The sequence below is a fragment of the Quercus lobata genome, chromosome 11 (genome assembly GCF_001633185.2).
Source record: "Quercus lobata isolate SW786 chromosome 11, ValleyOak3.0 Primary Assembly, whole genome shotgun sequence".
Lineage (NCBI taxonomy): Eukaryota > Viridiplantae > Streptophyta > Magnoliopsida > Fagales > Fagaceae > Quercus > Quercus lobata.
Window position 1 is genome coordinate 53,169,945 of NC_044914.1, and position 13,120 is coordinate 53,183,064.

The following is a 13,120-nucleotide window of genomic DNA, read 5'->3' on the forward strand; positions in this document are numbered from 1 at the left end:
GTGTTATTACTTTTATAACTCCATGCTAATACATGGATTCATCTATCGTTCATATCCAAAACTACTATAATGACAACACCTTTAATAGGAATTCAAGTTACTGGTATTGACACGATAGATTTATTAAAGCCAACACTCAACGTGCATGAATCTCATTATGGAAGGACTTCTGAGATTATTATGCACTAACCATCGAAAGACTAGCCCTTAATGTCTTCCATAGTCTGAGCAATTTTAACTTGCACCTCCCTTCCATCATGGTCCAACAATGTACCTATCAGAATAGGCTACATCATGATGGATATGGTCAAGTCAAGGACTACAATGAATGCATTCATAATCTTAGTCTACTAAATCAAGTAGACTTATTTCAATATATCAATATCTTACATCATAAAAATATTGCATAATTTCATAAGAGACTGAATATTTATTTGTTAATAATAGAGGCATCATACATATTATATTGGGCCACATTATTCTAACAAATACCACGTACAGTTGCCATCATCTAATTTACAATTTCACAAAGCTTCACAGGTGTGGAAAGCCATTGAGAAAGCGAGGAAACTAATTGGAAGGGGTGCTTGTCTTCAAGTGGCCAAGGGAAGATCAATAAATGTGTGGGAAGATCCATGGTTTCCAGGGCTTGAAGGTTTGAAACCCACTCCGATACACCCATCACTTATTCACAAGAATCACAACCCCACTTATGGTGGATTGATTAATCAATCCTACCAACAAAACTTGGAAGCAAGAGATATTGCTGTAGTTGTTTGATGATGAGTCAATAGTAGCAATTAGAAGAATCACCATTCCTCAAACAGATAGATAGGAGATGCTCATATGGATCAAGGATGAAAAAGGAAAATTCTCAGTCAAGTTAGTGTACCACCTAAGCTAGAAGCAAAGAATCATCCAAGCTCAAATACATGGCGGGTTAAAGATGTTAATTTGGAGAATAGGAATAGATGTAGTGTACTATCAGCAAAAGATAGACTTGCACAAAGATTGAGAATAATATGTTGGAAAAATGGTATGGAGTAAATAAGAAATTGACTCCTAATGTATCCACTTGAACATGATATTGAAGTGGTGAGAATCCTTAAGTCCCACATAGGAAATGAAAGAGAATATGGGTTTATATGCTCATAGATTGGACATTGGGTTAGGTTTTAGGTAGTGGTGATGCCACGTTATGCTTAGGGTGTTCCCAGGAGCACCCTGACTTGAAAGAAAAAAATTTATTTGTTTACCCTTAAAAATAAATAAATAAATAAATAAATAGGAACACCCTCAAATTAAAAATAAATAAATAAAATGTAACAAAGCAAAACAACGGACAGCAAGCCCAACATCAAACCCATGGCAAGCCCAACAGATTACAGAGGAAGCAAACCCACAGATTCTAAAAAAAAAAAAAAAAAAAAAAAAAAAAAAAAAAAAACCCCAATACAGAGCAAATCACTAAATCAGAAACCTTAAATCAGTACATCAGAAATCACTAAAGCTAAAGCAAACCTAAAAACAAAGCAATGCCTCCCCTTAGAAGTTAGATCAGTCCAGTCGCAGTCCAGAGCACATCGTCGCTCATCGGAGATCGCTCGCACATTGCTTGCAAATTGCTCGATGATCACTGCCTCAACCTCAGCCTTCACTCTTCAAGCCTCCCTGCTCGGCTACTTCGGTGCTCCCTCAAGGTATTTCTCTCTCTCTCTCTCTCTCTCTCTCTCTCTCTCTCTCTCTCTCTCCCTTTATTCTTTAAGAGTAACTTTATCTGAACTGTGAAGAGTAACTTTATCTAAACTATGATTGGCTGAAGCAGTGAAGCTTTAACTTTATTAATATTTTGCCTATTTTTTGACTTTTTGAATTTGGCTTTATCTTATGATTCTTATCCGTTGGTTGGTGTGTGTTGGTTGGTCAGTTGGTGAGATATTGTCTTTTAGTGTAATGTTATTGTGATTTGTGATTGTGAAATTTTCTTATTGGCAACTGGCTCATGATCCTAACAATTGATAGTTTAATTAACTAATACATTATAAAAGACAAACAAATTAAATTATATTAGACTAAACAACAATTAATAATTTTATAATTAATAAAATAACAATATAACAAATTATAGTTTATAAAAGATAGAAAAATTAATAAAACGACTAAACAATAATAATTAATAATTTTATTAATATTTCAAATGAACTTATAGTTTATTATACAAGTACCTTTGTTCATTTCTTTTCTTTTCATTTTTTTTTTTTTTTCCTTTTGAGGTTTTTTGGTGTACAGAATGCGAATTTATTTTGGTTTTAAGAATTTTTTTTTTTTTAATGCACAAACTTCATGCCAGCCAAATCTTGAATTTCGGCCGGTATTTACAGAAACGTCGCGAAATAGACTGAAATGACCTGAAATTTTTTCAAAGTGAAATAGGAACACCCTAGACAAAATTCCTAAAGTCACCATTGGTTTTAGGCATGTGTGGACTGTGTCATTTTGTCCAAATAATTTATTATTTTATTTTTTGAGTCAGTAAGTCTGTATACAGTAGTTATTTCTGAAACAGTATATCTGTTCAGTAACGTATAAATGCATAGTCCCTCATTCATGAAAAATAACTTTTGAGAAAACTCTTCCATAGAGAAAATATTTTGTGCATTCATTTGAGTCAGAGAGAGAGAAAAAGACATAAAGTAGTTCACAAAGCACAAACCTAATGTGCTTCTTCTTCATGTTGTAAATCATTTTATCCTGGAAGGTAGATGTCTATGAGTCTCAAAGTATCACAGATTGTGTGAGGGGTGAAATCTACTTTAAGAAAATTGTGTCAAACACAAGACTTGATCTGTATCGTTCATCTTTCATGCATTTGGTCTGCGAGTTTTTAATTACATTGCAGATTTCTTTTTATATATACAGTATCTATTTATTGTTTTTGTCTATCACATCATTTTTGTGTTATTTCTTATAATTAGATCTGTACGTTGTTCCCTTTTGCTTAATCACAAAGTAAATTGTTGAAATATATCCAACATAACAGACACAAATGCACATCTTCTCTTATTGCCCAATTACTAGAGCCATATGGTTTGGGAGTAGATGGAATATCCGCCTAGGTATAACATGTTGTGAGGATATTAAAATAGTTCTTGAGCCACCAGTTCCAAGGGATCTTAATTATTGGATAGGGGTTACTACGAGCATCATTAGACGCCATTTGGAGAAGAAAATGCAGTAGACTAGATCTCATTCTAGCTTCACAAATCATTGACGAATCAAGAAAATAAGCTTGGAATCCACCAAAAATTCGAGAAAATTCTCAGAGAAGCACTACTTTATTTCAGTTTACTAAAAAATAGTCTTAAGAAGTACATATTTATAGGAGCAAACTAGTCTTAAATTTCTTACCATATCATAAAAGACCAAACTACCCTAAATAAAATAGTTTTTTTTCTTTTGAGAATCCCCCTAAATATATAAAATAGCTCAATAAATAACTAAAGTTAAGTATGAAAATAAGTGATAACAAACAAAAATAATTAATTACGCCTCCCTCTAGCTTGACTTCTGAATATCCAACTTCTCAAGAAAATCTAGGAACACTTATCCTACATTATGGAGCCTTTGAAATAACAAGATGGTGTACACGATGGTAGCAAGGTGAATTTAATAATCAAATTGCATGGCGAATAGCTGATGGTGAAACTGTGGGGGTAGCTAGCCACAAATGGCTTCCTCAACCCCCCATCTTTCGACCTGAAGCGGATCAATCCCTGAAGGTGAGTAGTCTTTTTAACTCGAGCACTCGCCAGTGGGATAGAGCTCTTTTTTAACTCGAGCACTCGCCAGTGGGATAGAGCTCTTCTCCATTCCGTGTCCACTGCCTCCACAAGAGATGCAGTCCTTGGGATAAAATTGGGCAACTCAGGAGGCCGAGACAAGCTATGTTGGATGGAGACTAAGCACAGAAACTTCACTGTCAAATCTGCATATCAAGTTGCAGTTAGAATGGCCAAGCCTCCCGGTGGTGAACATTCCCTGGCTAGCCAAGATCGCAAGCTGTGGATAAAGCTTTGGGCGTTGAATACTCCACCAAAGGTTCGAAATTTTGTATCGCAAGTTTGTTCCGACGATATCCTTCCAACTAGAGCCAATCTTCTCCGTCGTAAAATCCAAGTTGATCCGATATGCACCTTCTGTGGCCAGCATGATGAAACGACAGTCCATATTCTATGGGAGTGCCCCCTAGCACGGAACGTTTGGGCTCTGGTCAGAGGTAAGTTGCAGAAATGTAGTGCTGATGCTTCGAACTTCTACCTCCTGGTTCGTCACCTAGTTGATCGACTTGATAGTAAGGAACTAGAAACTTGGGCAATGCTTTCTTGGGCTTTGTGGAATGCGAGGAACAGATATCACTTTGAGAGCTTACATTCCCACCCCACTGCAATCCTTCAGGGAGCCACATCCTTGCTGGATGATTACCAACGACTATCTGTGCGTCTCCCCAACCGATGAACACGTTCGTGTGAAGTTTGGTTTGTTTTGCATCTTTAGTAACTTCTTCTTTGGGTCTGCCAGCCACTATGTTTGGCGTCCTCTATGTATGGTAGATCCCTTTGGTTTTATACTTTGTATTTGTTTCTATATTAATATACTTCTACCGCTTTTCTGTCAAAAAAAATTAATAATCAAATTGACAAAGGTGGAAATTTTTTGTAAGCACACTACTCTTATAGAGAGTTTAGTGGGAAATGTTCATCCACAAGAAGTTTAGAGATAGAATAAGCCTTCTCCAAGAGCAAAAAAAGTGATATAATTTTGGCTTGAGCTAGGCTTATTGATATCGATGACCCCAGTGTTGCGGAAGCTCTTGCAATTAATTGGGCTTTATAGTTTGCTTGTGATGAGAACCTCCAAAACGTAGTATTGGAAGGGAATTTGAAAGTTTGTTTTCATGCTCTCGCTAGAATTTCAAATGAAGTTGAGGGGTACATCTATAGCTTAATTAGTGATGCTGGGTTTTTGTAGTTAAATCTTTTGTTTTTTGTAATTTTTGTCGAAGTGAAAAGGGAAGCAAATGGTATAGCACATGCTTTGAGCCTTTGTGCAACTTTGTCTTGCCTTCATAACCAGTTTGTTGTAATAGTTTCTCCCTCCCTGCACAATTTCAGGAAGCAGCTTGGAGAAAATTATGTTTTTTATGTTCTTGAGTATATTAATTTTTTTTTTTTTTTTAAATTGTCTCAGAAATAAGTTTTTTTTTTTTTGAGGGGCTTCTCAGAAATAAGTTGGTAAGGGTTTTTGACATATGTAGTTAACCAAGGGCTGTGTATAACATGATTTTCCCATTAACCAAAATTGGAACTAGAATATGGCAAAGAACAGGTGTAGAAATTTGTATACAAGTGTTGTTGAGTATGAAAATTCCTAAATTAAGATGCTTATAGCTTACTAATAATAAAAGAAAAAATTTCTTACAAAAGAATCATGCAAATTTTCATGACTTATAACATAAAATAGTACAAATGTTCATAGAGACATAGAAAATTGTAAATGCCATCCTCTTTGAATAAAAAATAAATAAATAAACAAAACCAAAGAAACATTAACTTTATGAGAGGAGCTACATATACTTAAATAAAAGAATTGTCTTATCATTCATTCAAATTTCTCCTTTGCCTTGCCTTAGGCTACTCACTCATCCTAAACCACACACCAAAAAAAAAAAAAAAAACCCCTACTTTATATTAGAAACCAATTAATTAAGCTTGACAAACACATCTCCTTCTCACATAAGAGTAGGTTTTTTGCATGAGACCCACCTTTATGTGGGTATCTTCACTCGTACAGCATAATAACCCTGTACAGTGTGGAGATCACATGTTTACGAGAGAAACGAATACATGTGTCATATGCATAAGATAATTATTGTGTGAAAGGAGGGCGGCGACCGGATGCACGTACAATACCCTCTTCAAGAAGTTCAGCCTTCATTTGGTTCTTTCTTTGCCCACAGAAAATGAAGCAAATTACCAAAATAAAGAGGACCACGATAATGGTGGACACCACAATATCAAGGGCGTTGAATTTGCCAGGATGAGAGTCCGTTGGGTATTCATTCTCAAAATGAAAGTCTATTGGGCGATATTCCAATTCCCCTTTCTTTGCCTTTGAAATCAAATTAATCAATAGTAAAACTATTGGCAAAAAAGGCATGAGAAAAATGAATGAAAAAATACAACAGCAGCAAACAGAGTCTTTCCAAGTCCAATTTTCCCTCGTCTCCTCCTCAATATTTCCAGCATTCACAGTGGTGCCCAAGTTGTTCTCTACATGAGCCATCATTTTTTCCTTTTCTTTCCTTTTGTTTTTGTCTTCGAAATCTTTGGTTTATACCACCCCGGATGATTCAATAAAATGCCAAAGTTGTTTGTGTTCTTTCTTGGTTTTTTGATTGAAAGTTGTTTGTGTTTTTGTAATCTATAGTTGTGCAAGAGTGGTCCTTAAATACTGAGAAATAAGTTGGAATGTACTAACTTTGCCAAAGATGATACTCCTATGACATAACCAAAGAAAGACAAACTGACACGGAAAAGCCATTACCTGATACGGGATTTGTTAACAAGCTGGTGGATACAAGCTACTCTATAAGAAAGCTTTACTATTTTTTAAAAGAAAAAAAACCAACTTCAATATACTTCTCTTGTACATCCATTCAATTATCATTTAATAAATAAAACTCATGCTTTTAATGAAGGATTTATTTTAAATAAGCTTACTAAGATTTTTTTTTTTTTTTTTTAAGAAAACAGTAATACTTATTAGAACACACGAACACGAAAGTAATTTATATAGTTTTTTAAACAAGCTTATAATATATTACATAATCAAAGTACCAACAGGGGATGTAGCTCAAATGGTAGAGCATGTGACTACAGCTTACACAAGGAACGAGGATCGATACCTTGCATCTCCATTAATTTTGGAAACTTTTCTCTCCATGACTCTCTGTGGTCTTGGAAAGTAAAAGATATCAACTTACGTTTCCTCACATAAGGTCTCAAACCTCTCGGATTGGCTTCGCTGATCTAAGTAGGGGATTTTTTTTTTTTCTTTCTTTCTTTTCTTCTTCTTTTCTTATTCTCTCAACTGTTTATAGGTTGGTTGCTAGTTCTTTTCTTTGATCAAATTTATAAGATCTATATTTACCATGGATATGGCGCTGGAGGAGTTGTGGAAAAAATTCCATCTCTCAGAGGAAGAAAAAGGTGTTTTGGCTGTTAGTTCTCAGGAGGTGGCCTCATCAAGGGAACATGCTCAATTCAATATCTTGTTCAAGCTACAAGCTACTAAGGAATTTAATAAGAAGGCGTTCAAATCAACCACTCAAAAACTTTGGTGTGGTTCACAGGGAGTCACTATTAAAGAGGTTGGAAAAAATCTTTTTCTGGCTATCTTTGTTAATAGGGAAGACATGATGGATGTTCTTGACAGAAGCCCATGGTCATTCGATAGAAAGCTTATCCTACTAAAGCGCTTTAATGGAGATATCAGTCCAAGTAGTGTCTCCTTTCAATACTCTCCCTTTTGGATTCGGGTTTTCAACATCCCAATCAAAAGTATGAATACTACTGTTGGTAATCGTATTGCGAAGGAGATTGGAGTTCCGTTGGTGATAGACGCTCCAAAAAGTGGCCTTGCTTGGGGTCCTTTTCTCAGGATTCTGGTAGATGTAGACATCACAAAACCTCTTATAAGGGGAAAAATGATTCACATTGAAGAGATGGAGGATGTTTGGGTATATTTCAAGTATGAGAGGCTGCCTACATTCTGCTATCGATGTGGTATACTGGGCCATCAAGATTGTGATTGTCAGGGGATTAATAAAGGATACTTTCATACAAATGATGATGTGCTTGAATTTGGTCCTTGGCTGCAAGCTGTAGCCCCAAAAACCAAGTATAAAAAAGGAAATTCCAATACACACGGATACAGTGATGTTGAAACAGAAGATACATTCCTTTCTAACGAGGAAGATGATACAGTTGGGGGTGATAAACTTTGACAACAACCACTGAAAACGACATCTGCCGATGAGTTCATCGGAAAGATGATTAAAGGTCACCCGGCCACAGTAAGAAACTCAGAGGAACATAGAGATTCAAACCGTCAAGTTCCAACTCAAATTTCAAATTCAAAACGAGATAATGGTGAGCCCGAATTTACAACACCAAATACCATTATTCCCTCGGTGATTCAAGTTTTGAATTCACAAGAAGATCAACCAGTTGTTAACCCGATGGAATCCAATGATGTTGGGTGACAAATATCGGATAAACTTGCTCCATGTTTTGAGGGATACACTTACAACACAACTCTTCCAGGTCCTGAGAAGATGGAGAGTGGCAAGTCTTTGCATAGTAATCAACAACTAATGAGGACGAAGGATAAGATAGTGGATGATTCAAATTCAAATGGGGAAATTTCAAATGGGGATATGGAGCTGGATTTTCTACCCAACGAAGGTGTGGATTTCTAGGATCAGAAAAAATTATCTCTTCGGTCTTGGAAATGCATCCTTAGGAGTTCCAATAACAAAGCTGCAACTGAAGTTTCACCTAAACCTTCAAATCAATCTCCCAGTCTAAAGGTGTTGAGCTCCAAGCGGCATTTCGAAAATCATGATCCTAATCACTCTGCAGAACTGCATCCACATCAGAAAAAACAAGCCATTAATCCGCATGATACCCATTCTTTCTTTCCTCTAACTAGGGTTGATACTCAATCCCCCCCTTCTCTTCAATGAAAATTCTTAGCCTTCCAGATCCATTTAAAAAAGAGAGAGAGAGAGAAAAGAAAAGAACAATTGGAAAAAAAAATTGACAACCATTGATGATGCTTCCAAGGACAACATGGTTTCAACCTCTAATCCAACTGAATCATGTATACACCTACTACGAGATTGTTCCTTTGCACAAGTCGTTTGGCTTCATGCTCTTTATTGGAATTCTTTCAAGCCGGTCATGCATTTTCAGGTTTTTTAGAAGTTAAATGAATTGATCTTTAGAAGTCTATGTTCTCATATTGCTACCTACACTATGGAGTTCATGGAGGTCAATGCAATCAAGATTAGAGTGTATTCTTTGGAAGTGGTTGGTTAGATCTTGAAGGATGTTAAGCAGATTTGCGAACAATTTGTTAGTATATATATATATATATATTAGTTTCTTTTAAGATGTAATTGTGTTGCTCTAGCTATTGCTAGTGTTGCAACTTGCAAAAGAGAATGAGAAGGCCATTGTTTTGACCCTCCTTTCTCTTTCCCCATTGTATATCATGATATTGAATGAATAAAGTTTACTATCATTTCCTATCAAAAAAAGAGTATCACTACAAAAGGGCCTAACTTTTGTAGTACTAAAATTCTTGTAACTCAATTGCTTGACAACTCCTTATATGTCCATGTCATCTATGATTTTAAATTTTAAACCACGAGATTGGGGGGGTGTTTGGTATATGTGTTTAAAAACACGTGTTTTATTATTTGAAAACATATGAGAAATACGATTGGGTGAAAAAGTGTGTAAAAATGCATGTAATATTGTTTAAAAACTGAAAACATGTGTTTAAACAAGTCTACCAAACAGTCCCTAGAATTCTTGCTCAAAATTTTAGAATTTCATGCCCAAGCCCATTACTGGGCCCATTGTACTCTTTAGAAATTAACATAACCCAATTCTTGCCATTAGTCATATAGCTTAATTGATAACTCTTGTGTTTCTAAAGGAAATATTTAGGACTCGATTCGTACTCCCTCATTTATCAAATTATCAAATATATAATCTATACTACTATTTAAGAGATTTCTATTGTTTGATATAAACATTTCCTTGATTCAAAAATACTCCTATTTCCCTAGGTTTTAAGTAGAAACAAAACTAAAGGATAATTTGATAAAACTACATCTATTAAGAGCATCTGTAGTAGCCATTGCAAAAATTATGCCATTTTGCCACACCAAAAGCCTACTTTATTATTTTACCACATCATTTTACAATATCCCATTTATCAGATGTTCTATATTTTTACCACTTCATTTAAATGTTATTTCTTAATTATTTTTAATTCTTATTTTATTCTTTCTTTATATTTGTTCCTAACGGTAATATTTGTTCCTACAATAGTCATATTTTCAAATCTCATCAATTCTAACGGTAACATTTTGCAAACAATCCTCTTAATTCAACTGTCATATTTTGGCCAGTTTAGACCTTGAATTGACAAGACTCACATTTGCATGACCCTTAATACATAGTTGAACAGATAGAGATTACAAAAAAGACAAACAAATGGTTAAGGCCATTAAAATCAATGCTCTCTTCATTGTACACTACCCTTACTTCAAAAGACACAAAGTTTGAATTGGAGTGTAAAAACTGAGGCTCCTTCCAATATATACAAAAGCAAAAAGGATTAACAAGTAAAGAAAAGCCTAACTTCCATTTAATTTACCTGAAATTATTCACTTTCCCTAACCATAGCAAAAAGTAAGAACAATTACAACTAAAAAAATGAATGAACAATACTACTTTCTTCACTGTACATAAAGCCGTAGTTCCATATGCAAAGTTCAATAATTAAACAAAAAACCTAACTTCCATTTAATTTGTAGCAAACACCCAATTTCTCTAAATTTTAGCTCTCCCTTTTGAATTCTGTCTTCTGTGTCCAAAAACATAAAGATTAATTTCCCAAATAACAAGGAAAATAGTAAAGAATTCAAGACTGGGTTTTTATTGAGCAAATCCTAAAAGCACTTTCCTTTCCTTTATTTCTTACTTCTTACAAACAAAAATGCTTCTCTAAATCATCAATTACTATATTCTTCCTTAAACAGCTTGATTAAACCATGTTTTTCATCGAAAACTTTTCTGGGTATTTTCCCATAGAGGCAAACAGAGCTTTAGCAAGCAATTGCAGCACCCAAACCCACAAATTAATTAAAACCCAGATGATAAGATTAAAAACCCACATCAAATATAATATTTAATTTAAAAATACTAAGCCAATTAGTGGTAAAGGTTCAAGCTTTCAAATTCAGTAACGAAAAAAAGCAAGCACAAAAATAAAACATTGACGGAGAACTTACCTGTACGCAGTAGATGTAGAACGAATCGATGAAACCAACTTGGCTCACGGTGAATCGATGAAACCTTCAGAGATAGAACAGCAAATCGACGCTCTGAGAACGACGAACAGCGAATCGACGACTCAAGATAGAACAGAGAGGAGATAGCCACAACCCAGAGACCCACAACCCAAAGACCCACGCCGATCACAATCCGAAATCACAAACCCACAACCCGATAGGCGACTCTGAGATAGAACAGAGAGGAGAGAGCGAACAAAAGGGGGAAAAAAAACCGGTGAAGGGACAAATTAGATCAATGATGGTAGAGAGGAAATCGGTGGTGGCTCATATTCATGAATGGGAAGAGAATAGAGCAAAAGGGGAAAGGGAAGAAGAAAGAGTGTGGGAGAGTGGAGATGGAGGCGGTGAGGAATTGCTGAAGGAGAAGATGAAAGAGATATGAGAGAGAAAGAGGAATAAACAAAGAATAAATAATAAGCCACACGCGTTCCATACCGTGGCAAATTTGTCACGGTACTGTTCAATGTTGCAAAAAATATACCATATCCCACATCTGCTAAATGGGCTCAAATTGGGTTTGGCATGGGATATATGCTAAATATTTAGCATTTGGCACATATCCTACATCTACTGTGGGTGCTCTAACTCTTGCAAAAACATTGCCTATAAAATAAAATTAAAACGCCCCAACAACTCATGGTTCCCATCAAAAAACAATTCCAAAAAAAAAAAATAAATAAATAAAAAACTCAAATCATACCGGTTATTCAATCTTACCTCCTCCACCTCTCTTAAAAAATAAAAACTCAATCTTATCCACAAGGCCACAATCAAACGGTTTCTAGAAAAGTTTACTCCCCATTTCTCCTTTCAAACCACAACCATGGCAATCCACGGCCATATAGCCACCCATACGACAACTCTTTGTCCAGAGGTTTTTCCTCTAAAAAGGTTTAGTTCAGTTTCTTTTTTAGAGAATTTTTTTGGTTTGGTTGGATTTGATTGTTTGGTGGGTGAAAAATAATCCGAGGGTGTGGAGTTGAGAGAGAATTCCATAGCAGAGAGTATCATCTATACTATTCAACTAGCAGTATCACCAATAGATAAGGATAGCAGGATGAGATGCTCGAGAGTATCATATTGTTTTTTGTAGGATGGAAAAACCCCTCATTGGAGGGACCATTTGGGTTTGTTGTGTTTTAAGCATCTCACTTCCTATTTTATTTGTGATTTTTTTAATAATGTCTGCAGTTAGTTTTTGTGATTCCTAAATAATTATGATTGGAACAACCTACAGTTTTTAACATAAATCCATCTGGTATAGTTGCTAAAGATGGTTTTAAGTACAGTGCTTCACTTGGGACTTTACCTTCCATTGTGGAATTTAATCAATTGTTGGGTGCCATTGCAAGAATGAAGCATTACTCTAAAGCCATTAATCAAATTAGAGATATGAAATCATTAGGATTTGCTCCCAATATCTTTGGCTAGAACAGTAGCAGATAGCAAGGGTACCTTGGTTTCTGGGCTTGATTATGCTGCAGTTGATATGTTCTTTCTTCCATTGTGGTTCAACTTTCAATGCGTAGAAACATTCAAATGCACCTTGGTTTCTGGGCTTGATTATGCTGCAGTTGATATGTTCTTTCTTCCATTGTGGTTCAACTTTCAATGCGTAGAAACATTCAAATGCTTTTCCATGTTAGCGAATGCTCAGATTTTTAGTGTGCCACTCTTATTGAAGTAGTTGATTACATCTCTGTGGTTGGGGATGTTTATGAAATTTCACATAAAAAGAAGTATGTCCCAAATGTAAGGAAAGCATGTATTATATAGCACCAGCAACAATATTTGCAGGGTTATTGATAATAGTAAGGAATATCTTGATTTTTCATTCATTTTTGCAGGAAAACTTGTGGAACCTATGGTGTTTCATGTTATGCACAGCCCTATGGTGCTTCAATGAAT

The 13,120-nt window shown here is 35.4% G+C and overlaps 2 protein-coding genes and 1 long non-coding RNA gene across 3 annotated transcripts; 2 read left to right on the plus strand and 1 right to left on the minus strand.

Moving 5' to 3' along the window:
- Nucleotides 1–4,008: 4,008 nt before the first annotated feature.
- Nucleotides 4,009–4,515, plus strand: LOC115967128. Its single transcript, XM_031086207.1, has one exon. The coding sequence runs from the start codon at nt 4,009–4,011 to the stop codon at nt 4,513–4,515; it is 507 nt and encodes a 168-aa protein (XP_030942067.1).
- A 2,695-nt stretch (nt 4,516–7,210) lies between these two features.
- LOC115967129 lies at nt 7,211–8,065 on the plus strand. Its single transcript, XM_031086208.1, has one exon. It carries the CDS (start codon nt 7,211–7,213, stop codon nt 8,063–8,065), a length of 855 nt encoding a protein of 284 aa, XP_030942068.1.
- A 4,065-nt stretch (nt 8,066–12,130) lies between these two features.
- LOC115969030 lies at nt 12,131–13,053 on the minus strand. Its single transcript, XR_004086853.1, has 2 exons — nt 12,758–13,053; nt 12,131–12,667 (listed from the first exon to the last, which is right to left on the minus strand). It is a non-coding gene; the product is annotated as an uncharacterized LOC115969030 (long non-coding RNA).
- Nucleotides 13,054–13,120: the final 67 nt, after the last annotated feature.